At 45.2% G+C, this 25,300-nt stretch overlaps 1 protein-coding gene across 3 annotated transcripts in view; it reads right to left on the bottom strand.

The window, feature by feature from the left end:
* baz1b (bromodomain adjacent to zinc finger domain, 1B) overlaps nucleotides 1–24,236 on the bottom strand; it is a 32,491-nt gene extending 8,255 nt beyond the window's left edge. The window contains exons 1-16 of one of the 3 annotated variants that reach the window (XM_042345593.1): nucleotides 23,915–24,236; nucleotides 19,986–20,102; nucleotides 17,303–17,447; nucleotides 16,826–17,030; nucleotides 16,178–16,299; nucleotides 15,636–15,833; nucleotides 15,064–15,090; nucleotides 9,190–11,204; nucleotides 8,791–8,918; nucleotides 8,194–8,311; nucleotides 7,395–7,493; nucleotides 5,896–6,073; nucleotides 4,014–4,190; nucleotides 1,390–1,537; nucleotides 662–809; nucleotides 150–268 (exon numbers count right to left, since the gene is read on the bottom strand). In XM_042345593.1, coding sequence (XP_042201527.1) covers nucleotides 150–268; nucleotides 662–809; nucleotides 1,390–1,537; nucleotides 4,014–4,190; nucleotides 5,896–6,073; nucleotides 7,395–7,493; nucleotides 8,194–8,311; nucleotides 8,791–8,918; nucleotides 9,190–11,204; nucleotides 15,064–15,090; nucleotides 15,636–15,833; nucleotides 16,178–16,299; nucleotides 16,826–17,030; nucleotides 17,303–17,447; nucleotides 19,986–20,102; nucleotides 23,915–24,030 — 4,060 coding nt within the window. In that variant the 5' untranslated portion in view covers nucleotides 24,031–24,236. Of the gene's footprint in view, nucleotides 1–149; nucleotides 269–661; nucleotides 810–1,389; nucleotides 1,538–4,013; nucleotides 4,191–5,895; nucleotides 6,074–7,394; nucleotides 7,494–8,193; nucleotides 8,312–8,790; nucleotides 8,919–9,189; nucleotides 11,205–12,779; nucleotides 12,855–15,063; nucleotides 15,091–15,635; nucleotides 15,834–16,177; nucleotides 16,300–16,825; nucleotides 17,031–17,302; nucleotides 17,448–19,985; nucleotides 20,103–23,914 lie in introns of those variants that run through there. The other 2 variants (XM_007896433.2, XM_042345594.1) reach the window with 2 other exon arrangements.
* Nucleotides 24,237–25,300: the final 1,064 nt, after the last annotated feature.

Below are 25,300 nucleotides of genomic sequence, written 5' to 3'. Positions count from 1 at the left end.
TAATTTGCATTAAAAGCACGTTCCTCTCAAATCAATCTGATCCAATCAGCCTGAGCACCGGCTACAGGCCAGAGAGCTGTTGGCAGCGCTCACACACACAGCCCCGGTTCCAATCTATCTTGTAGCATGAAGCAACCGTCACAACTTACATCTCGGTCCAGCCGTCACTGCTTGTTCCTCATAGTCTTCATCATCGTCCTCCTCCTCTTCTTCCTCTTCATCTTCCTCCTCATCTTTGTCTTCATCCTCCTCCTCCTCAGCATAGTTTCTGCCAGGAAACAAAAGTGAGCGAGTAGTAAACATAGGGAACAGGCTCCCTCGGGAGACAGACAGAGGAAGTAGAAAGTGTTGTTTGGTTCAAGAACAAATTAGGTAGATTTCTGCTAGAAAATAATATCTGGGGATACAGTATATAGTTTGGAGACATGACATCTCAAGCGACTGCCAGGATTGTGGAAGGAGAACTAGATTGGTCTTCTTTCTAGCAAATTCTTGTGTTCTTTATGTTCTAACAGTTGGACTCGGGTGCAATGGAGGTAAGACTTAACCCGATTATACCTCACCTTTGTCAGTTATTATCATTATGATTAAGTTCAGCAACAGCAGTAAGGTGTGGGTGGAAGTTGTCTGGTTATGTTGAGGCAGAGAGAGAGAGAGCTACCTGTCTCGAGTGCCCCGTCGGGCTGTGGCTGGTTGACAAGCAGGACAGAGCCATTCTCCGTCAGGGATCACATAGAGAGCCGGTCTGAGGCAGAACAAGTGGAAAGCCTTGTTACACTCATCACATCGGATCAGTGTGTCATCTTCACCTGGGAGGCAACACGGAGGGAAAGTCAACAATAATAACTTGCACGTACATAGTGCCCTTCACACAGGGTAGTGTTCCAGAGCTCTTGACAGTAGGGGAGTCTGACATCGAGCCAGGGGAAGAGGGAGGTGACCGTAAGTACAATCAAAAAGGAAGGACTTTAGGGAGGGGGTAAGGCGGAGGGACTAAGGGAGAGAGTTCCAGACTTTCGGGGCACAGCCACCGATGGTGGAGTGGAGGGGATGACGGACTAAAAGGAGGCCAGAGCCAGCCGAGCGGAGGCAGCGGGTGGTGGAGTTGGGGGGGGGGTTAGCAGATCAGATAGGTAAGGACATGTGAGGGCAAGGAGAGAGACAGCGAGAGAGAACAATTGAGTTTGAGTCAGTAAATGAGTGAGAAAAGAGAAAACATGAACGAAAGTTGTGGAGAGAAAGACAAAGCCAAGCATGGTTCGTGGAATGAGGAAATAAAATCTGGGCGAAATGGGATCCTTATGTAGAGAGGATACAAGGAAAGAATGAAGTGACAAGAGTTCTACTTCTTGCAGTTTGAAACAAGTTGATGATGGAGTGAGTCCCCACCTTTTTTCCGGCACACTTTACACCTGGCGTTCTCCGCAGACATGTCCCATTTGATACAAGCATCCAGCATTCCCAGCAGCACGTGCATCCGAGAGAAGGTCTGAGCCTCGTGGATCGCGCTCTTCCATTTCTCCACGGCGGAGGCAACCTGGGGGCAATAGGAAGGGCACAGATTAATCTTCAACTCAAAAATCAACCATGATTCACAAGTGGGCAGAGTGAAAGCTGTGACAAAAGTTCAAATACTTCATCAGCTTCCACATCAATGTTTCACCCACAAAATGCAGACAATTCACTTTACAGTATATTCTGCGAAGCACTTTGAGACGTCTCAACGACTTGATAAGGCGCTATATCAAATGCAAGGATTTTTATTATTATTAATAAACACTACACTAGGTAAAGAGCTTCAGCAAAAATCACTCGATCTGTATGAGAAATAAACATAATGAGGATAAAATTCTTCTCTCCACCCCATCCACGTTAGGAGTCTTTCACATCTACCCAGATGTTAGTGCCTGGGTGTCTACTCCATTCAGTGCTCACGTTCCCCACAGGGAGATCCTCCAGAACAGACTTGAATGTCAATGCTGCCAAAGAAAGTCTTGATCCCAAAGGCAACTCCACTGACTAACCAGCTCACGAGAAGCCATACATGAAGGAGAAATAAAGTGACAGCTTCAATTTAATCTCACACGAGGAGAGGTAGTTTTTAAACAAATTGCACAGTAGAGAGGAGAGTATTCGACACCGAAAACAATCCCCGTGAGGTTTCTCTTCCCCTTCAACTTAATGAAAATGGGAATAGCTGGAAGCAGCCAACACACGGCTCCCCAAAGCAGACTGTAGTTTTAACCACAATGTACATAGGTTTATTGCTAAGTAGTAACTGACCTTGAGGGAGCAGTAATTTTTCGAGCAGTGACCACGATCACTTCACTGAAGGGAGGTGAATGTCTGATGGATTAGGAAGGGAATTAAGTGGGAAGGTGTGTGAAAAAAAAATCAGGAGAAACCCATTTTTATTTCTAACGAAAGTCTCAATACAAATCTCAGAACACAATCAACCACCATAAATCTAGGATGACACGCTCCTCAAGTCTCTCTCATAAAAGAATCAAAAGTGTTATGTGATTTTGAACTGTGTAATGAATCGTCAACTTCAGACTCCATATGATTAGAATACTTGAGCAGGGTTGATGCTCCCCTGGCTCCCAGCACATTTTTCATGCTTTTCCTACCATTTTAAGTCACATTTTCCAGAACAGAGTCAATTTGACTGGATTCAAAATCCTTTTTGTCCGACTCTACGAGTTTGGCAGCCGTTTCAGAACCCAGCGGCCAATTACAGCACAGAAAGTTTGTTATACCTAGAAAAACCTTCAAACGCTCTTTGTAGAAAAGAGAAAGAACACAAAACCTGAAGTGATATTCAATATGGTACAGAGGTTGGGAAAGTTATTATTTAAAAAAAACCTTATAATTAACTGGAGGAAGAATTTCAGTCACTCTTTACATTAGTAATCCCTGTGACCGTCCCCTTGTGGCCCTGGAGGATTCATGCCTACAGAATCATCCCAGATACATCAAGTACCTGAGCTCTTTTCCCTTGGAGTGACAATAGATGAGTAGTTTACTGTATCAGAGTGAAAGATCTCAGTGATCGCAGGGTAACAAGATCAAAGCAGTCGAATAACGTTTGAATCCAAAAGTGAAATAACTAATTTGAAATCACCCTGGAGTGAGCTTAATTCTGTTCTCTTATGGACACAAGTCATCACTTAATACTGATTAAACTAAACGCTCTGAGCTGCTACCCAGCGTGGAAGGCACTATATAAGTGCAAGTTGTTGTTAAACACACCGGCCACAAGTGTAGCACACACCACACTATAATCACTTATCAGACAAGGCGCTTACAGCTACTAACACAATACATCACTTCATTAAAGGTGAACTGATGTCTTATTACAATGGTTTTCTGGAGTTACACTGAGAAGCACAAACACATGCAGCTGTATTGCACTAACTGACACTGCCCTCTGCTGATGCACACCTCACAGTGCAGCTACAGTTTGCATTTGAGCAGCGTTGAAACAGGAAAGGTTTGTGATCAGACTCTGTAACTAACTAACAATGCCTTTAATTTCCTTATTCCCAAACCTGCAGAAAGGCAGGGGGAAAAAATGAGAGAAAATAGAGAAGACAGATTACAATAAAATAAATGTGGAGTCCTGTAGCTCAGTGGTTAGAGCCCTCGCCTTGCAAGTGAGAGGACCTGGGTTCGATTCCTGGGCGGGGTGAAACATTGGGCAAGTTTCCTTACTCCACACACCTCTGATTTACCTCCCAGTAAGTAGGAACCCAGTTATTAGTTGATTGGCGGATCGCTTTTCCAGGGATAAGACCCTAATAATTTGGTCATTCAATCCATGACTGTTTGTGGGACACTGCTGTGCACAACTGGCTGCCGGGTTTCACCTGCAAAATATCACAGTACATTCTGTGGAGCGCTTTGGGGCATTTTATCTCGAAGATGTGATAAGGTGCTATATCAAATGCGAGGATTATTATTATTATGATGCAACCTATTGACAATTGTGCTCAGAGTGGACCACAATGTACCTTGGCTTCTTCAACCAGTTTCTTCTCCTCATCCACTTCCTCCACCTTCACCTCCTCGCCCGCTTTCTTCCTCTTCTGTTTGGGGGCCATGAATCCCTGCAGGAATTTCTTGATGATGCACTCCTGCAGGGTGATCACACACTCGCCAAAGTCCTTCAGGCTCTCCATCGAGCGCACCTGACAAACAGCAGCAAGCAAAGAGTGAGTTTGTGCAACCCAGAAACCTGCAGCACCCTCATACACATATTGTTACTGAACCGTACAGTAATGGCTGACATATCAGCAGTCAACCAGGAGTCACCAAGGGAGCAGGAGTTAGCTTGTTTGTCAGCTTTGTCTAAGCCACAGGTCAGGAAGACAACATCAACAGTAGGTAACCTCATTCATCTTTTGCGAGACATTCAATTCACTTGTGCACGCAATGCCTTGAACATGTCTCCAGTGCTGTACAGCAAAAAGCAACAGCAAAAGCACCGAAACAAACAGCGAAGCAGCTCCAGGTCACACCGGATTAGGGGGAAACAAGAGGGGCTTTGTACGTGAATGTCAAACTTCTTTTAATGAACAAGGATAACCGAATCCAAGGTAAGTAATATAAAGGTTTGTATTGGCTGGGGCAGCCCTTCCCAGAACACTCGGTCAAGCTCCAGTCATGGTTTTATTAAAGCTCTCAAAGGCTGTCGGCATCCGCTCACCGTGAAATACTCCCGACCAAGAAAATGATAGATCTGGCGTCTCAGTTTGGATCAGACGATAAAGAAATGATGGAGGAGACAATGTCAGAAGCAGCCTGGCTTCCTGGCTCCTAAGCAGATGTCTACAGCCAATTGCTGAAATAGCTCAGCTATAAGCTACCACACACTACCTGACTTCCAGCTGTGGCAAGAATGTGTTGACTTGTTGAATGAATCAACCATGACAACATTTTGCACTTGCATCCAGACCCTTCTCCTATGTTCCCAGTGCTTAAACTCTTCGAATAAATCTCTCAAACCCTACATCTAAGATCAGTCACTTAGTTACCCTCACATCGGCAACATCACCCACCTCCACCATCCTTCTTCTGGTTGGCCAAGACTCTCATTCACACCTTCATCGACCAATAATCGGGTTCCTACTTAGTACTACATGAACAGAAGCATGTGGAGGAAGCAAACTTGCCTGACATTATGTCCTGCCCAGGAATCGAACCCAGGCCCTCTCGCTTGCGAGGCAATTGTGCTAACTAGACCTAAAGGTGCACATGGATCCAAAATTGAGCCCCATGGTCTTTCAACAAAACGATTATTGCTTCGCCCTCTCATGCTGAGTAAATGTTACCCAATTATAGCAGACAGCCAGCGTACACAGCATGGAGAAGCATTACTGTACCATATAGGGAAACAATTCCTTAAAGAACTTGTGTCCTTGGGTACATTCCCTTGAGATGACAGCTTTACCCTATTCCGCCTTGAACGTGTGTAACAGTTTACACAAAATGAGCCCAGAGGACAATCATTACGAGTTGTTTTTCTTAAACTGAAAAAAAGTAGCTGGTGGTAAGCACTCAGCGAGGAGTGTGGACAAACGTTTATCAGAACTGCAGTGGTGTGTTAGGATTGTGCTTTGCTAGGCTGGGGTTCAGCTAGCTTTATTTTCTCTGCCCCATTTCAATTGGTAAAAGGAAAATTGAAGTCGAGCCAAGTCTTCATTTTGACATTAAATTGGAAATGGGAGCGGTGATTTGAGCTGGTGGGAGCCAGTTCACAGGCCCAAGTAACCGCTCGGTAACAAAGAGACACTGTGCTAACTGAACCCATGTTTAATTCAGCTGCTAGCTGTGTAAATACAGGCACCCCTCTCTCCAATGTGAACATAGGCACTTCTCTCTTAGGTCACTTACCCTCTCCTCAAACTCATCACAGTTGTCCATGTAGCCCAGGCCTCCCTTCTGTAGCCTTGTGGCCACCTCAATCAGGTCAGTTCGCAGGTAGTTCAGCAGCTCCTGATGTCCATTACAAGACTTGAGGCCAAGGTTTGGTTTCCGTGCAAAGTAGATCGAATGCAGAATATCTTGATACCTGAGAATGGGAACGCAAAAACAGGTTGCTTAAAAAAAAAATTAAATTGACTTTTCTTTTTTAAAATCAAATAAAAAATAATAATTTGGTCACTCAATCCGCGACTGTTTGTGGGGCGCTGCTGTGCGCAATTGGCTGCCACGTTTCGCCCACAAAATATACAGTCAATTCACTTTACAATATATTCTGTGAAGCGGTTTGAGACATCTCGAAAACGTGATAAGGCACTATGTCATGGATTATTATTTTAACGGGAATTAATTCCTACTAGAGAAAATAGACACCTATTGGTTAACAAGAATGGGCCAGTGTGAGACCAATGCTAAAATCCGGCTACATTTACACATCGATAATCTGCACAAACACGAGCCCTGGAGCCGTTCTCAAGTTTTAGGGCAACATGGGATCTGCAAGAGATGTGGCTCCAGAAACTTCCTAATCCCCTAAAAAAGTCTCACTTTGCAATAATAGTTGGAGCATTAAGTAACGGTGGAAATAGTTTGGCCATTTAATTTTTTTTTAATGTTTCAAACGTGAGATCTAATGGCAGAGACTGAAGCTGGAAGGAGTGAAGCCCAACAATAACTTGCATTTAAATAGATTTATTTCATGTAAAATAAATGTTCTCAAAACGCTTTAAGCCCATTAGTGCAAGGGGACAGAATTATCAGTCAGTGCAGACATTTAACTCAGGGTGTTTTCTGAGAATGTGCCATTTTAACTGTTTATCAGCTCCCCTTCACTATCAGACTAACTAACTCCACTGATCCAGCCAGTTGTTCAGACGAGGTCCTCAGTGCTGTGTTTTAACAAAGAGACACTGTACTAACCTATGCCATGTAGAGCATGCCTGGTAGCTGTAAAAACACACGCACAGCTCTCTGACTAAGAACACAAGCACATCCTAGGTCACTGCAGGACCTGAAAGAATTCAAATGATTAAGGATGTGATGTACATATGGTGACACTCCTCCAATCGATTTTAAGATGATAATAAATGCATGGCTTTCTGTTCTAAGCCCATAAGCACTGCTTGGAAATTTGGTAAACAACTGTTGCGGGACACTGCTATGCGCAATTGGCTGCCGTGCTTCTCCCAAAACATATACAGTCAATTCACTTTATAGTATATTCTGTGAAGTGTTTTGAGACGTCAGATGTAGCAGAGTAGCAAAGAAATGATGGGGCAAACAGCCTCCGGTTTGCTGAGGATTTCTAGTGGGCATCTGGACGTTTGGAGTTGCCGTGGTGAGACTCTCTTCTTAAAAAGGGTGTTTGAATTACTTTAAAGGGGGAAAAGAGGGGAAAATGCAACACTTACTTTTTCTGAAGGCGTTCCTTGAGCGCACTCTCTCGGAACCCCTGGGGATGAAGGCAATCCAGGAGCTCATCCAGTTCTTTCTGGGTGTCGCACAAAAACCTGTGGAAGAATTTGCAGTGTTATTGCCCGGGATTCCCAGCCAGCAGGAAAGTAGTCTCTGCAGCGATCTGGACATGGTGGGGACTTGACAAACATTGAGAACATTGAACACTAACCAGCCAGCCCGAATCAGCCAGGCCGACCAAGGAGAAGGTTAAGATTCAGGGTACATTCAAAATACAATACTACAGATCCTGGTTTTAGGTTTAGGGGTCTTTCAGTGGCCTAATAGTTTCAATAAAACATATTCACCCACTTGGCTGGAAACACATACAAGATGTTGGGGATGAGAAAAGACAAGAGGAACTTTACTAACAGAGCAGAATAAAATTGCTTTCTGAATGTGTGCATTTGATTAATTAATTTGGAATTCTGCGATCACAAGTTTAAAAGATTCAGATGGAATTTAGGACACAGATTTATTTGAGGAAGATTTTAAACTAAAGTCGTTCCTGAAGCAGATATTTAATGTTCAGAGAACCAATCTGTTCATCAAGGAGTAACTACACTGCTTGGAGATTGGGAAACAGACAGGATTTGTACTTAAAACAATCTGGTTTTGGATAGGTTCACAAACCTATTCTCCTCGTTACACAGCCCTGTCTCTACATCTAAGCTGTGTGATTTATGTGTAAAATTAGAAGATAGACAACCTATAGTATAAATAATATTTTGTAAATAAATAACTAATAAAGGTTACCACAGGTTCTGTCCCTGTTTAGGGACAGAGATTTCAATGCATGCTTCTGAGGTTTGTAAGGACCCCTGGTGGCCACAGTCGTTCAGGCTGCTCTCAGCAATGCTGTCTTCATCATTGCCTGAAACATTCAAAAAACATTAAACCAAGTAGATCAGCAAAAGATCCCTACGTAACCAAAACAACCCACAAAATACACAGCCACTACTCGTCACAATAAAGTCCTGTGAAACTCTTAGATGTTTCTGTGACATAAGGCGCTATATCAAATGTCAGAATTAATATTATTACAACGACAAATTACATACGTATAACACCTTTCACATTGGGAGGACGGCCTTGAAGCAATTTGTAAAGATAAATCATCAGTTGCGGGACACATTGCTCATTTATCAATGAAGATCTTCCCCTCCAAAGGGAACATACTGTTTGGTCTGATTTAGTCCATCTGCTGTCTGTTTCAACAATGGTTTGTGGCAGAGAAGTTTTACAATAAAACCACCCTCTCCATAGGTTTTTTTTAATTAAAAAAACTCCCCTTTAATTCCTTTTTTAAGTGACAATTGCATAAACAAAGAGCAGATTGTGCCTCAATCTTACTTTTAGAGTGTCGGTCCTCTTCATGCTGTAGGTACGCTTCAGGCAGAGTAAAGCTGTAATCAACGCTGTCGTGGACCCAACCCTTCTCCACGTACAGACCAGGTACCAGATCACAAAACAGCCAGTACCTGCGGAGGACATGAATATGTTCAGACTTATTTACACCCGTCACATGCGCACTTCATGCCCAGAATGTAGAGCAACACTCGTCGACTATACAGCTCTGTACCTGGGCCACTGTATAAATACCCTAAAATGAAGAACAAAATAACTGCAGGGAGGTTTCCCCTCAACCACAAGGGACCGATATCAGGTGGCAAATCATTAAAATAGTTTGTGATCTGGACTGAAATGAAATCAATAGAATGCTCTCCTGAGAAGGAGGTAAAGCTCACATACCTGTTGTGGTTGCGGTCTGTACCAATGGGTAATCTGCGCAGCACCAGTTTGGACTTTGCGATTCCCTCCTGGAACACCTTCTCAGCGGCTGCTTTATGCTTCCTCGCCTTCTCCTCTTCTACCTCCTTCTCCAGCCTCTCTTTCTCCTGTTTTTCCCTCACTTCTTTCTCTCGCTTGGCTTGCTGGGCCAGCAGACGCCGGCTTTTGATGGCGCTGATTAAGTCCTCGCTGCCGTTGACGTCCGTCAGCAGGTCACTCCCGCCTTTGTCCACTTCCATCTTTTTATCAAATTCCTTCTTTTTCTCCGGCTTTTTCTTCTCCACCAGTTTGGTGTTCTCTGGTTCTCGTTTCTTCGCCTCCCCCAATTCTTTCCTCTTCAGCTTCTCTGCCTTCTTCCGGTCGTTCTCCTCCTTCTGCATGGCCAGCCTCTCCTTCCACAGCTCCGCTGACTTGTGGTGTGAAGCCTCCATGTGGTCCTGCACAGAGTAGGTCATCAGAATACGGTGACACAATGCCGTCAGCAACATCACCTTCTCCTCTGGGCTCAACTCAAAGAACTCCGCAGTTTCCAGCTTCTCCAGGAATTCATCCTCCACCTCGTTGTCATCGAACCCTATGGTCTCTTTGCTCTCGTCGTTGGTGACCGAAGTTTGGCTCTCTTCCTGCACATCAGACTTGCGCATGCACAGCCGAACGAGCTCTGAGGCCGAGTGCAGGGTGAGCGGGATTTCCGAGAGCTTCATACCCAGCTCTCGGTAATCCTCGGCAATCTCGTCCTGGAGCAGGGTCTGGAGGAGGATCACCAGGACTCGGTTCAGATAGAGGAAACCTCCCTTTTCCGAGGTCAACGCTTCCATTAGGGACACGGCTGTAATCGGATACTGATCGTCCGGCATCAAAAGGCCTGCGTAGCAGCTGAGAAACTCGACGACCATCGCAACGTCACCAAATAGGGTGTTAGGGAGACCTTCTGGGGTGTCCACCAGCTTCAGAGGAGGCAGGTTCTTTCCCGCAAGAGCCTGGTCTTCATATCTTCTCTGCTTTTCCAGCTTTAACTGCATCTCCTTCTCCCGGCGCTCTTTGGCTTTCTCCTTCAGCTTTTCCTTTAGCTCCTCGCGCTTCTTCTTCAGATAATCTGCCCGCTGCTCCTGAGACATCAATGCCCACTTCCTCTTGTGCTCCAGCATCTCGTATCGCTTCTGTACCAGGTTGCCAATTTCCTCAGGCATGCGAGCGCGGTCCTCGGCAGACAGCACTTTGGCGACCCTGGTGATGAAGGCGGACACCGCACTCTTCTTCTCCTCCTTGCCTTTGTTGTCTTTGTAATAACGGATAAGCTGCAGCGCCAGGGGCGGGAGATGTTTCTGAGGTTTGGACGCAGACCTCGGCGTCCCTCCCACCCCCTTCGAGGTCTTTGCCGTCTTCGAAGTGCCCGATTTGGCCATTTCAAACAGCGTCATTTGTTTCATCTTCGTCTTTGGGGTCTTTAGACCTTTCTTGGGGGATTTACTCTTCGATGGAGACTTCTGCCCATTGAGCAGCTTACTCTTTGGTCCACTTTTGTTCTTCAACTTTACTTTCTGCAAGCTGCCCTTGTCGTTTCTCTTCATCTTGTCCTTCTTCATCTTATCTTTCAAGCTGCGAGATGGCGTCCCGCTCCCTGAGTGGGAGCCCTTTTTGGGAATGTGAAAGTTGGTGTTGAGCTTGGTTGGAGTCACAATCTTCATGACTTCTTCCAGTTCTTGTTCCGGAGACCTTTTGGGTGTATGTGGTATTCCCGAATTCATCTTTACTGGAGTTCCCAGTTTCCCAGTGCCATTGATGGCCTTTTTGACGTGCACATGACCCCATAGCGTGGGACTCAGAGGGGGGCTGAGAGGGATTTTCTTATCCTTGTACTTCTTTTTGGTTTTCTCTTTGCCGTCCTCACCTTTTGCTTTCTTTGAGCTTTTCCCTTCAGGGGTGCCGGTGCCTTTTCTTTTCCCCAATTGTACAATAGGATTATGGATCATGTACTGAAACAGATGCAAAAAAACAAGTACATTGGTTCCAGATTTACTATTTTATGTTTGATTTACTATTTGATTTACCAATTTCACCCCTAAATCCTTTTTGCTCTGTTTACTACTGCATCACACTGTCTAGACACAACAAGCAACAAGAAAACTAACACTCTGAGCTCTCTCTCTGAAAGTTTGCACTAAGTTTGCAAATCCAGAGCATTTCTGTACACAAGGAACTGGAAGGGTCTGAGCATGGATGCCTAAGGCTCCACTCAATAACTCCCCCATCTAACCCTCCGACCCCTTTACAGTTACTCTACTTTTTAAACCAAAGATGAAAAAAAAAAGCAGGACCTTCCAAGTGAAATATTGGCCTGTACAGAAAAACAGAACCACAGTATTTTGTTTCCACCATCGTTAGAGGCCTGTTTTCTAGAGGGAAGAAAATGGGTTAACAGCCTCAGTTCAGACCTAAATTCAGGCATCGGGATTAAAGATATAGCAGGCAGCGTCAGCAAAGCTCATCACAGGCTACGGATGCTACATTTCATTGTCATTAAGGAACCTCAAATGAAATGCAGCTATTACTTAAGTAACACCCACCCTCAGCACTGGAATCGCCAGCCTCAATTAACTCCTGCCTGCCCTCAGCTGAGCACAGAGCTTCTCTGAGGCTCATCCCACAAACTACCAACTAGAATCCTTACTTTAAACTCCTTGTGTGAGATTCTGCAATGGGAGAGAAGCCAGAAGAGGAATGTGATGTGATCATAATTTTTAGGCCAGCACCTCCAGAGAGAAGGTGTAGGAATGAGTTACGGAGCCTAGGCCTAAATATTCCAGACAATTAGCAGCAGTATTCACATACAGTTACATGTGCAAGAAATACATGATAGATTTTCTGGTATGTAAGGTTACCAGATGAGGGATAAATGAATTAAAAGAGGTCCATTACAATTTAACTTGTGTTCACAACAACAACTTGCATTTATATAGTGCCCTTCACGCCGGCCGGCATGAAGGGCGATATATATAGTTCTTGGTTCCTCAAACATACTCATTATGAGTTTTTTCCCCCTTCCTGTTTTTACTACCCTTTTAAAGGAATATGGGCTTTCCCCACGCGAAAAAAAGTTTTCCATCAATAATCAGGTGTCAACAGAATGACAAGCATGTAAGGGTGTAGCTGATGTGTGGACAGAATAAGGCACGAGCGCACACCCACCCACACACATACACAAAAAATCCAGAACCATAATCATTGACTCTTGATAGGCCTTGTGAAAGGAGAAGCAATAAATACTAACTACACAGTGACCTAAATTCAGATGCTCAACGCAAGCACCGTCTGCCTGCAATGTCTCTAAGCAGCAGCTCGTTCACAGCCAGGGAAGACGGCACATTTTATTGGGATCTAAAGCTTCGCAGAGTATGTTCGCTCCTGAAGCATCGTAGCAGCTTCTGCCAAAACAGCCTCTTCAGTCCCCATTCTCCCAGCCTCCACTCACTTGCCACTGCACACAGCTAAACACCGACACTCGAGGTTCTCTGACACCTACACATGGAATCTCCATGTAAAATCATTACCTTAACCCTCTCGAAGACATTCAGTGCACGATTTACAGAAGACAACCTCAGGTGCTCCATCACTGTGGCTGGCGTCAGTGCCCGGATTCACAGGAGCAACAGTCGGAGATGCTCCTACGTACTGACTGTCAGGCCTCAGCCAATGAGGTCATCAGGGAAGGCCATGACATCAGTGCTGCTCTGAATAACTGTTCTCATCTCAAACAGCACCAGGAACCACCACGAGCCGTGAAAAATATTTCCCAAAACACAGCGTTTAGAGCTTATTGGTTTGCCTACAAGTTAATAATAAAAAACCTATTTGCATTGATTTTGATCCGTTCCCCTGCAGAAATCTCGCAATCGATGCAAGCTCCACCTCGCTCAATCCTTCACCTCGAAGTCATGTGCTTTCATATCTGGCCCACCCCAGTCCTTTCGCCTCCCTCCCTCGCTTCCTTCAAGGCCCTTCTCAAAATGCTCCTCTTCGACCGTGTCTTCAGCCAGCCAGCCACCCACCTACCCCTACCCTCCACCCCTCCTGATCCCAACCCCCAGCTCGGGTCCCGTCCCTGGCTGTCCAACATCGTGGGATGTCCTCCTGACGTGAAAGGCGCCGGGTAAATGTAATTTGCTGTTGTATTTGCGTCTGCCATTCTTGTATCCAAAGTGGACTTTCGCACATGTTGCAACAATGAACTCTGCCCACTTGCTTAATCTGCCCATTTTCCTTTACAATTCTGTACACATATTGGGAGTGAAAAGCTGTAGTCCCAGAACCGATCATTGACGAACACCAGGCAATGCCTCTTTTATTCCAGCTCTGCCTTCTACCTTCCAACCAAGTTCCTATCCTTCCACCACCAGGTCGTCCCCAATTCCACACGCACTTTCATTCTAGTCAGTAATCTCCTGTGTGGAATTACGAAACTCCGTCTGAAAAGTCCATGTAAACATCCATCCTTCACCACCTCAGTTGTAATCCTTGCATTTGATATAGCACCTTATAACGTCTGAGAAACGTCTCAAAGCGCTTCACAGAATATACTGCACAGTAAATTGACTGTGCATTTTATGGGCGAAATGCAGCAGCAAATTGCGCAGCGTCTCACAAACAGTCGTTACTTGAGAGACCACATTATTACTATTTTTTTTAGGGGAATATTATCCCAGGAAAAGGGACTCGCCAATCAACCAATAACCGGTTCCTACTTATTGCTCGGTAAACTGAGGCGTGTGGAGTACCGAGCTTGCCCAATGTTTTGCCCTGCCCGGGTGCTGTCAAAGGACTTACTTGTTAAGCAATCCATCTTTATGAAGCCAGATTCTGCTTGATCAGCTCACAGGTTAACACTCGTGTGCAACTCAGTTCTGATGCATGTCTACTAACCCACTTTGCCAATTCAGATGCTGATCAACTGATTTATCTTTCGCTTTACAAGAAAACGGTTGTTGTCGCTGATGAAGTCTGGCGAGCAGCAGCACCCAAACAGGAAATACCAATAGTCAAGGGTACGTTACGACAACGCTTCTAAAACCAGACTAAACGACACACTTTTTATCTGGAGGCACTGCTACAAAAGCAAAGAGACAATTTTGAACTTGCACAAGTCTTTAGATAAGCGATCACCAAGTTAAGGGAAGGGAAGCTAAAACCCCAAATTTTCCAGTTGCAATTTAATTGATGCGAGTGTAGCTGGGAGCTGAGGTGGAGGGAGAAACTCAGAAGTAAATTGGATTATCCACTTTCCTGATTCAAGGCAGATAAATCAGAGTATCTGCATTGGGTATCTTTATTTCCAGAGGAGTCACATCAAAGTATTTCTTGCCCTCATTACTGGGCCAGTGATCAGTAACACTTCACATTCTATACAATAGAACAATGTCTCTTTTCTCTCTCGCTCTCTCCCCCCACCCCCAACAAATCATCAAACATTAGTTTCTAACATTTCTCAAGTGTTGCAAATGATACTTGACATAAAAAAAATCATCTTGCATTTAGAAATGTGGGGGAAAAAAACATGAAAAATAAGCACAAATGTTTCACGCTGACAAATGGATTTTCATTAGCTATTTTGGTTGCATCACTAGAAGGGATGTCTTATCATCCTTCTCGCATATTTAAAGAGGAACTCTGGTGCAGAGTATAAAATCATTCCATGATCCATCTACCTCCTGCCTGAAGGCTCATGCAACAGAGGATCCTTGAAAGCACAGAGGGGGAAATGGAGATGAATATTCTGGGTGAACACCACACTGCAAGCTAACACTGACAGTACCAGGGCTCATGCAGATAAAATCCTACCTCGTCATCTTCCGTCCATTTAAGGGTCTGCATTAACAGCCAAAAACAATGCATATTAAAATCTCAGCACACGTGGAGAGATTGTAAAATAGCAGATCAACTCACAACAAAGTCTCCTATTCCTCCTCTCAAAACAACAGTAAGGTTGATTGCTCAATATTCAAAGTAGATAATAGACCCACATCCTGTATGATCCTGGCTTACAGCACACAGGACTGACACCCTCAGTTACATACAACACTTAATAGATGACAAACAGATTGCGTTTAAATGTGCTTCTAACCGTGCGCTGGAAATGAGTACTACTGCCGATGCCTTAAAGAAATAAAGGCCCACAAACAGCACGTTCAGAGCATCAACGGCCATGCATGGCAGGACAACATACAACTTCAATTTGAATTTCTACCCCAAGTCTCCATGCTGTGCAATAAACTGTAACCGCAGTAGCCAACATCACACAATGAGAATACACCTCGAGACTTGGATTAACATTGTCCCACATTCCCAGGAGACTTCCTCTGAGGGTACAATGATAGACTAAAGATGCTTTGGAGAATATAGAAAGTGCTTACCTTATATGGGGAAAGTAGGAAGTCATTGAATTTACTGGGCAGTGAGTATTTCTCGACCAGCAAATCCTCCACCACCCAGGGTACATTTTCTCCCATTCCCATCCGCAGCGAGTTGTGCCGGATGAAATAGCGCAGGATCTCCTTGTTGGGGGGCCGCTCGGAGCGAACGAGGCTGTCAGCTGGTACGTTACTGATTATCTAGAGCCACGGGAGACACGGTTAGTTTGTAGGAACTATTATTTTAAAGTAAAAAATAAAAACACAAGAGTTCAGATGGATACTTAATGCAATGTTTGGCGTAAGTGCTGAAACATCTAGAAGGGATCGTATACCCAATGCTCCTCCCAATGGACTCGAAGCTCATATACAAAAGCAACAACGCCAAACGGGGCCTGGCTACCGAAATTCAAACGTTTTACATTATAAATCATCCCCACGGGCAGACTTGTCTGAGAACTGTAAATCTGAGTTCATATATCTGTATTGTTTGTGGATCAAAGTGTAGAGTTTTTCATAGGATTTCAGACCCAAACTCTTCTCACCTTGTCTTCCTTCTCGAGTTTCACATCATACTTGTAGGGCAGGAATTTTGGAGGCACCCACTTCCTTTCTTCTTTCTTGAGGCTTGTGGGCAGCTTCCGTGGCGATCGTCGAGCTCGGTCACCTGATGATTGCAACATAAGCAGTTTTATTTTTTTTAAATGAATACACAGCACCCCAGTTTACTTTCTACACTATTCTATGAGAACCACTTGTACAATCAGCCATCGAGTGCTAACTTTTAGCTAACAATGAGTGCATGCAATCAAAATAACAAGAGGATAGAATACAATCTAGTTGAGTTACACAGTAAACCAAGAGCCAGGTTGTAATCCAATAAAATAATAATAATCCTTGCATTTGATATAGAGCCTCATCACGTCTTCGAGATGTCTCAAAGCGCTTCATAGAATGTACTGTTAAGTGAATTGACTGTATATTTTGTGGGCAAAATGCGGCAGCCAATAGCGCTCAGCAGCGTCCCACAAACAGTCGTGAATGTCATAGTATATAAAATCTATAGTATAAGCAGATAAATGTCCACAGCCATAATCAAAGCCACCAGTTATCCTCCTGGTAAGACAATTTGCGTCCCCCCACCCCCACTTGCCCACGCAACATTACAAATAGTAACACACCCAGACACGTACTGGCATTACAATCTCGCTTGTTCTCCTCAACCTTGTTGGAGACATCCAGGCCACAGCTGTTCTGTGCTGCTTGACTGGAATTCTCCTTATCACTGGAAGGAGAGTCACATGTGCCATCAGTTTTCTTTTCACAAGATTCCTCTTCCTTTGGTTCCAAAGGATGTACTTTCACCACCTTCACTTGAAGGATCTTGTTTTCCCCGACCTATTCAACAAGGAGCACAAAAAAAGTTTATACCTCATTGGGTTACCACTCATTAGCTTGTTCTTCACTTAGAACCATGAACTGTATGGACTTGTCCAATTGTACCACCATCACTTTAGCTGACACAGAGGCAATCATAGCACATCACTGTCAAGCCAGGTAAGACAGTCAACAGAGGCTGGGGATTGAACCATTGACATTCCTCTCTATATGCTCACGGCATCTCCAGATAACACAGTTACTGAGCCAATGGACAAACGTCTGAGTCTTACCTGGAATTCGCACTGCTCTCCAACAGCAAACTTGGTCATGATCTCCATCCACGTTTTGTCAACGAGCTTGTCCAGCGAGATTGTGTTGTGATGAACCATTTCTAACACAGGCTTCTCGAACCAAACTGGATACTCCTCCTTCAGTCTGTCAAACACAATGCAGAGAATCAATTACAATCAGTCATTCAGTGTGGAGAGTATTTTCAGTGTACGTCTGCAAGGCACATACAATCCCCTTCACCCCTCACAATCCGAGTGACCTCGGCTACACCCAAAAGCTAATTAGCAACAACAAACAAAATATATGCCCCTCATTGACTGTAATTTGGAAGAAAGATGCCGAGTTAAACTTTCCACCTAGTTCACTTGAAAGAATATTTTGACATCAGTCATTTTCTGTGGTTTTAAACACACAGCATGTGTCAGACATCCCTCCCCCCCCAAAAAAAGCTGCAACTTTTGTCTCCTGAACATCCCCGAGGGCCAGTATTTGTACGCGCTGCACAGAATTGCAGCACATCAAGAATAAATGTTAAAAACCCTGAGCTACCTTTTAATGTGTGTGGAAAACAGCCCCTTTCTCCCCCACCTAAAATTTGTGATAATTCAGGATCAACGTGTCTAAGTTTTCTCCGGTCCTGAACTTTCTTTTCCATACTGTATCTGTCCTGTGGTGCGTCTGGTAAACGCTTGGCTGGTCAGCGTTTGAAATAATCATACCCCACTCCTCCACGAGGTGGCACCTAACCAGCAAAACCCATCACACTTCAGTCAAACTGTTTCACACGACCTCACACCAGGACTTTATCCTTCAGGTGTAAACTCAGATAGTCCCACAAATAAGAGCCCCCAATCCTCTGCAGCTCTCATTAAGTTTCAAACCCATAAATTGCAAGCGGATATGCTGGTTGCAATTTGGGGCTGAATGAGGGGGAAATACAGAAACAAAAGTGGCCATCAGGAGCCCAACACAAAGACTTTTTCTGTTTCAATGGGAACGCCTGAGTGGGAAGGGAGGCGGACAAACTGCAAAGCGCTTAAAATCATCTCTATCAAAAATGTATGTTACAAGCGAGAGAAATTTCTTATCGGAGGAGCAGCCACACACAGCAGAGTCTGTTTCTGAAGGCTGTGTGGAGGTCTGCCCAGCTGGACCTGATCTAGAACTTCCAAGATGTTAGTCATATGGTGCCAAAAACTCCATTCTCAAACACCAACCACAAACAGCACAAACAAAACACTAAACACCGTTAAAAACATTAGTTGTATGTGGGAAATTGTTGTTGTTGTTGTTGAAATGATACACGAATAGGGAGAGAAAGTACTTGGGATTAGAAATACTTCCACTTCGCCAACTGCACTAAAGAATAATAATCCTTGCATTTGATATAGCGTATTGAGTATTTCTATAAACAAATAAGTAACTCCTTCACTATCGATAACTGTGCCAAGAGCTATCATCCACACTGACATGAAGATACTGACAGTTGTTGTCAAACAAATACTAACACAAAACAACACACAGCACCACCAGGGAGCGCCTGTACCCTAACACACATCTAACTGCAGGGGCTGTATGGTTTAAAATAAATCCAATGGTTCTTCAAGGTATTTTAACCAACTTAACCGATCACAGCTTGAAATCACTCCCAATTTTCAATAAAGACCTTGTACAAAGTTTCACACTACGCCATGAACAGATTGATCACAACATTCCTGCTCCTTAATTCTCTTTTATGCTGCGCTGGGAGGGGGGGGAAAGAGAGGAAGAAAAGAGAAGGGCAGAGTGGCATTTTCCCTCTGAATGGTGAACTATGCTCACTTCAGACCTAGGTATTCAATTTATCCCACTTTGAAGGATATCAACAGATCCTGTTTGTACAACTGTGATTTAGGGATCAGCGCTATTTTGGGGAGTTTTACTTCCCTGTGTTTTTTCCTATATTCTGGTCTATGTATGATTGAATGACGTACGAGTCACATTACTGGCCTTAGCAAAAAAAACAGTTGGACTGGAATGTTTAAAGGAAACTGGAAAACCCGGGCTTACTCCGCTAACCTGCTTGTGTTGACACTCTGTGGACTGAACTACTATTTCAACAACAACGACAACTTGCATTTATATAGCGCCCTTCACGCGGGTAACATCCCGGAGCATCATCATTCGATCAACTGGTATCCTGACTCAGTTGACAGCACAATTGGCTGCCTACAAAATATAGTCAATTCACTTTACTGTATATTCTGTGAAGCGCTTTGAGACAACAACAACAAATTGTCTCGAAGATCTGATAAGGCACTATATCAGATTCAAGGATTATTATTATTCTGTGAAGAGTTTTGAGACATCTTGGAGATATAAGGCGCTATATCATATTATTATGATTATTTATTATTCTCACCTCATTAGATTCAAGACACACGTCTGAATTTGAGGTTATCATCTGGAATGCCACAAAGTGAAATGCTGAGCAAGAAACAATGCATTTACATGGTGACGTGCAATGGGCCAGTAAACCATTTGCAATAAACCAGAAGCAGAACTTCCCAGCAATGAGCTAACCAACCATTCCTCTTATTTTTAAACTGCTTGGTTGAGGCATTCAGCCAGTACCAGGTAAACAGATTCCAAATGACTCAGTAGGTCATGTACACTGTACTTTAGAAACTGACAGTTACTCACAGTTCGGTCACTTCCTGCTCCTCCTCCCAGGCCTCTTTGTGTGTGAGCTGACTGCTGCCTGTGCTTTTACACGTCCAGATTCGCTCCTCGTACCTGGCCAGTCGAATGTCATATTCTCTGAAGAAAAGTAGTGGCTCAGGAAAATAATCAACTTGGGGTTTAGACAAAAGGATATAAATAGTCATTTATATGCCACATCTATAAAGCAGGGTCACACTCTCATTCCTTGTCAATCCACCACAGGATTTAGCCCAATATTGCCACCTTAGCTGGAAACACAGGATGGGGAATTATGAGAAAAGACGGGCCGCATTTTTAATAATAATCCTTGTATTTGATATAGCGGATCATCAGTTCATCGAGACATCTCAAAGCATCTCACAGGATATACTGTAGTGGAATGACAGTATTTTGTGAGTGAAATGCAGGAGCCAGTTGTGCACAGCAGTGTCCTACAAATAGCTAAGGAGTGAGTGACCCATTTTATTAGAGGGAACAAAGGATACCACGAGTGCCATGGGATCTTTAACATTCACCTGACCATTAGATGGGACCTTGGTTTAACGTCTAATCCAGCGCCTTGAGACGTCCTCCCGACGTGAAAGGCGCTATACAAATGTAATCTTGTTGTTGTTGTAGTCCAAAGAATGGCACCTCCAACAATGCAACACCCCACCCCAGCACCGGAGTGTCATCTTAGACTATGCGATTCCAAGTCCCAACACTAAAAATTATTGAAATAAAAATACCAGCACATCATCATCAACAACAAGAGTACATTTGTAAAGCGCCTTTCGTGGCATGAATACAAATTGAATAATTATTTATGGAATAAATCCTTTTTCGGAAATACTTTCTGTAAAGCTGTTATTGGTGCCTGCACAACACACGTCAACAGCTTCTAAGGACAATAGAAGTATTCCGCAAAGCACACAAACAATCTGTCTCTGGAAGATTTGCAAGTTCGATAAATCAAGTCACTTCACCGAACTTCGTCTTGTTCAAACACAAAATTGTATTTTAGGAACTTTTCAAAGATCACAATAATTGATGGAAGATAAAATCAGTTCAATCAATCTTAAAATGAAATTTAATATGCATCATATTTATTACATGAAGAAACCTACCTAGCCTCTCCACAGATGTCTGAACTGCTAATAACGTTTTATCTGCATGAAATTTGAGGACCAACAACATCTTGCATTTATACAGCGCCCTTCACGCCGGGTGGCGTCTCAGAGCACTTAACAATGGCGGAGCCTGAGGCCGAGCCAGTGGGAGGGGGAAGGTGGCCGTAGGTGTGCTTAAAGGCACACTGAGTAAGTGCTTAAAAATAGAGAACCTTTACATGTGCCAACGTGGCTCAGTTGAAAAAACTCATGCTTCTAAGTCAAAGCTTGTGGTTCAAGTCGCACTTCAGGACTAGAGGCCAGTCTTGACTGACACTCCAGTGCAGCACTGGGAGACAGTGGAGCCTGGCGAGTACTGGGGTGATTGGTTTGCAGAGTTTGGTGCAGGTAAGGTGGAGTTTTGAATTAGCTACAGCCAAAAGTAAAACTAATAATCAGTCTCACCTCATGCATTTTACAGCATGGTTGTTTGAGTGGTTCTGCTGTGCGTAAAATGGCTTGTGAGCTTGTCTACGAAATGCCACTTCAGATAACAGTAAGCACTTTCACATTATAGGGGTTGTAAAGCTCCTCCCAGCACATGCTGCGCATGTAGACAGAGAATCTCCTTTTTCAGTACTGCTCAAGCACAGGTCTCCCTGTGGTGTATGACCCAGACTGTGTGCCTCTCGCTTAAACCCAAATAAAATGTTGCCTTTTTAAAAGCCAAGATTCAGTTCTGGAACACGATTACAGGAGCGCTGCTAAAACACTCAATATACCACAACTATCAATTCCTAAGGGACATTGTACATGGCTCCATGAACTACAAATGACACACAAAAAAACACCCAAGGGTCAGGGGCTGTTACCCTAGTCTATCACAATGGACAGGAAGCCAATGCAAGTCCTCGTGCTGAACTTCATCCCAAAACAAATATTCTTCCAACTTCCATAATGTTACTCACACCTCATGATTAAACTAGATGTATCAAAACAGTTAACACAGAGAACTGGGTACTTTTGCAGAGAACAATAAAAACAAAACAGAGAATATTCTAAAAGTTATCAAATTCAAATATCAGGCAAACCTCCCAACACTGGACAACTATAATAATAATCCTTGCATTTGATACAGCGCTTTATCATGCCTTTGAGATGTCTCAAAGTGCTTAGCAGAATATACTGTAAAATGACTGTATATTTTGTGTATACACTGCCCCTGAGCTCTAAAATCTTAACATTAAAAACTTTCTTATCAGATCCCTACAAACAGAAACACCAGCCTCAGAAGCAGGTTTGCTGATGCAGTTCACACAGACAGTACTTTGTTCTAGTTGATTCCATAAATAACAGTGAAACCTATACATAGGCTTAAAGTCTGCCAGAGGGCATGTTGTTCAAACCTATATATAACTTGAGCCATGGAAGGGGTTAACATTGGTAGGCCATGGTCGCAGTGACCAGCTGAGACGCAACAATAAATAAAGAGGAAAATGGAAATTTAGAGACTAAATTTAACAAGGCTTTTTTGCTGAGGTTATGATAAAACAAGCAGCAATGAACTGGCACTTATGCAAGGATTTCATCTTGTACGTATGCTTTGTTGAAGATCAGACAGTAGCAATCGCTTTACGCGTTGCCCAAACACGACAATCCCTTAAACAGGCTTACACACAGAGACATTGGTAAATGCAGCCTCCTTCAGTGAAGGCCAAAAGGACAAGTGTGATAAACAGCTACCTGCAGTGTTGCAGATGCACTGGAAGGGACGATGCCAATCTCCAACACCTTACACATGCGAGCATACTAAATATATAGAGAAAAATCATTTTTTTAAAGAAAGCAAGCAACTGCTTGAATTGATAGGAAATCCGAAAGTTACTGAAACATCCACTTGTACAAAGTGAAGAACTGTACAGTGGCCAGCCCTGGCTGTTAAGCTCTTTACCCCAAATTCAACTTCAGGTTGAAAATATTCCCCCTTAAATCAAAAATGTTCCTGTCAAAGTGAAAACTCGGTGTAAGTGTTTTCATAAATAATAATTTGGTCACTCAATCCACAACGGTCTGTGGGGACACTGCTGTGCGCAATTGGCTGCCGCGCTTCGCCCACAAACATACAGTCAAATCACCTTACAGTCTAATTCTGTGAAGCGCTTTGAGACGTCTGGAAGACTTGATGAGGCACAACATCAAATGCAAGGATTATTATTGTAAGAAGAAACGCACCCAGCCTGCCCGTGTCACTGGTTAGGATGCCAAACAAAACCTGACAGCTCCAAAGGACCTCTCAGGGTGTGGAAGGGGTTAAATATGAATCGGGATGCGGTGATTCCTGGACTTTCTTTGTAAAGTGAACTTCAAATCTGGAGCTGCGAGTCAGATCCGCCTCTCGCACTCGCTCTCCGCTGTCCGGGGGTTCAGGAGCAGAGGCCCATCCCTGGCGGGGACCAGCCTCCCCTCCCCACAATGGCTAAACTTGGCGAGTGTCCGGGACATTGTCTGACACCGAGCGATGACAACCCGTCCCGGACTGAGGGGGGAAACTGCCGTCTCCTCGACCTGGAGCATCTCAGTCAGTCAGTCAGTCAGTGCCACAGTGCAGTCGGCGGCAGAGTCAGGCCAAGGGCTGACTGTCTGACTGAATAAACTACCGACTCCAAGTGAGGACGGGCGGGCGGGCGGGGCCTGGCGCTAAAGGCTGACTGGGCCTTGTCCCTCGGGGGGAGGACCAGAACCCCGAGTCCCCGCTCTCTCCCCCCCGCCCCCCGCTAACCCCAGTCCCGGCCCGTGGCGAGGGTGAGGGTGAGAGGATACTCCTGACTCCTGAAGCACTCTCCGCTGTGCTCGATCACGAAGACGGTTTCTCCTGGCGCCAAGTCCGCGAGAGGCTTCAGCAGCGGGAAAGGTTTCCTGCCGAGCAGCGGCGCCATCGCTGGTGAAGGGCCGACTCCCCCCCCGGGGGGCTCCGGCCGCTGACGGCGACAGTAGTTGACGGGCCGAAGCGCCTATCGGCTCCGCCTGTCCGCGGCTTCACCTCACGAGTTTAAAAATGGCGGGATTCGGCCGCGGCCCCCGCTCTCGAGATACCGGCTGCTCCGCTCCGCCGTCGCGCGCGCCCCCTCCCTCTCGTCCGCCCCGCACCGGACGTACCCGCCCCTCGCGCTCGCCTATTGGCTCCCTCGGCGCCTGTCCACCTCCCTATTGGCTGCTCTGCCCTTCACTCCCGCTCTGCGGGTTCCGGACACCGAAAGCTGCCTTCCGATTGGCTGACTGCTTGTCAATCTCCCACAGCTCGTAAAGCCCGCCCCCGAGCGCTGTTGCTCGCTCGCCCGAGCCCCGCCTCCCCGGCCTGTCGCTCACTCGGCACGGCGCCCGCCCACTGCTCGGCACGGCGCCCGCCCATTGACCGGCGGCCCTGTCAGTTATGACCGACTTCCGCTCGCCGAGCGCGGGGTTTCTGTCTGGAAAGCAATGCTGACAAAAAAAAGCATCGCCGGCGCGGGAGGTGAGGCGAGGCCGGGGGATGGCCCTTTTGTACCGAATGGGCGCCGTGTGATGCGCTTACGGTCCCACGTTCCCATCGAATTCGAATGACTTTACATTTTTTTAAAAAAATTCAAAAACCGTTCTCTGCGGCGTGTAATGGCGCAACCTAACTTGCTGAGGGGGGGCGGGGCCCGCTGAGCATCAGCCTATCCGGTGGCGGGCGAGTGGGTGGGAGGGGGTGTGTCAGTGAGCCGCTGGTGCTGATTGGCCGCCTGAGCTGTCATTCATTCGAAGAGGCGCAGCGGCTCAGCACGTGCGGTTGCGCCGCACGGAGCGGCGGTTTAACGGTCACCACAGCAGTGACTGAGGGCTCCCACACACCCTGATGGAGGGGAGGGGGGGGGTACCGCGGGCCCTGAGCTAATGAGGGGGAAGCTCAGGTCAGGAATAATCTGCTCTCAAAGCGACAGTGGAAGCCTGTAGTGTGCAATGATTAATAATAATAATGATGATGATGATGATCCTCGCATTGGATATACAGCGCCTTATCACCATCTTCGAAACGTCTCCCAAGTGCTTCACAGGACACTCCGTAAAGTGCGGCCACTTGTTTTGTTTTGTGGGTGCAACGCGGCGGCCGATGGCGCAGGGCAGCGACCCCCCCACCGCCGCACCCCCACCGCCACCGCGCAAACGAGATCGAGATTCAAACCT

This window comes from Callorhinchus milii, unplaced genomic scaffold (genome assembly GCF_018977255.1).
Source record: "Callorhinchus milii isolate IMCB2004 unplaced genomic scaffold, IMCB_Cmil_1.0 Scaffold65, whole genome shotgun sequence".
In the NCBI taxonomy this organism is placed as follows: Eukaryota; Metazoa; Chordata; class Chondrichthyes; order Chimaeriformes; family Callorhinchidae; genus Callorhinchus; species Callorhinchus milii.
This window is presented reverse-complemented; position numbering and strand designations above follow the sequence as displayed.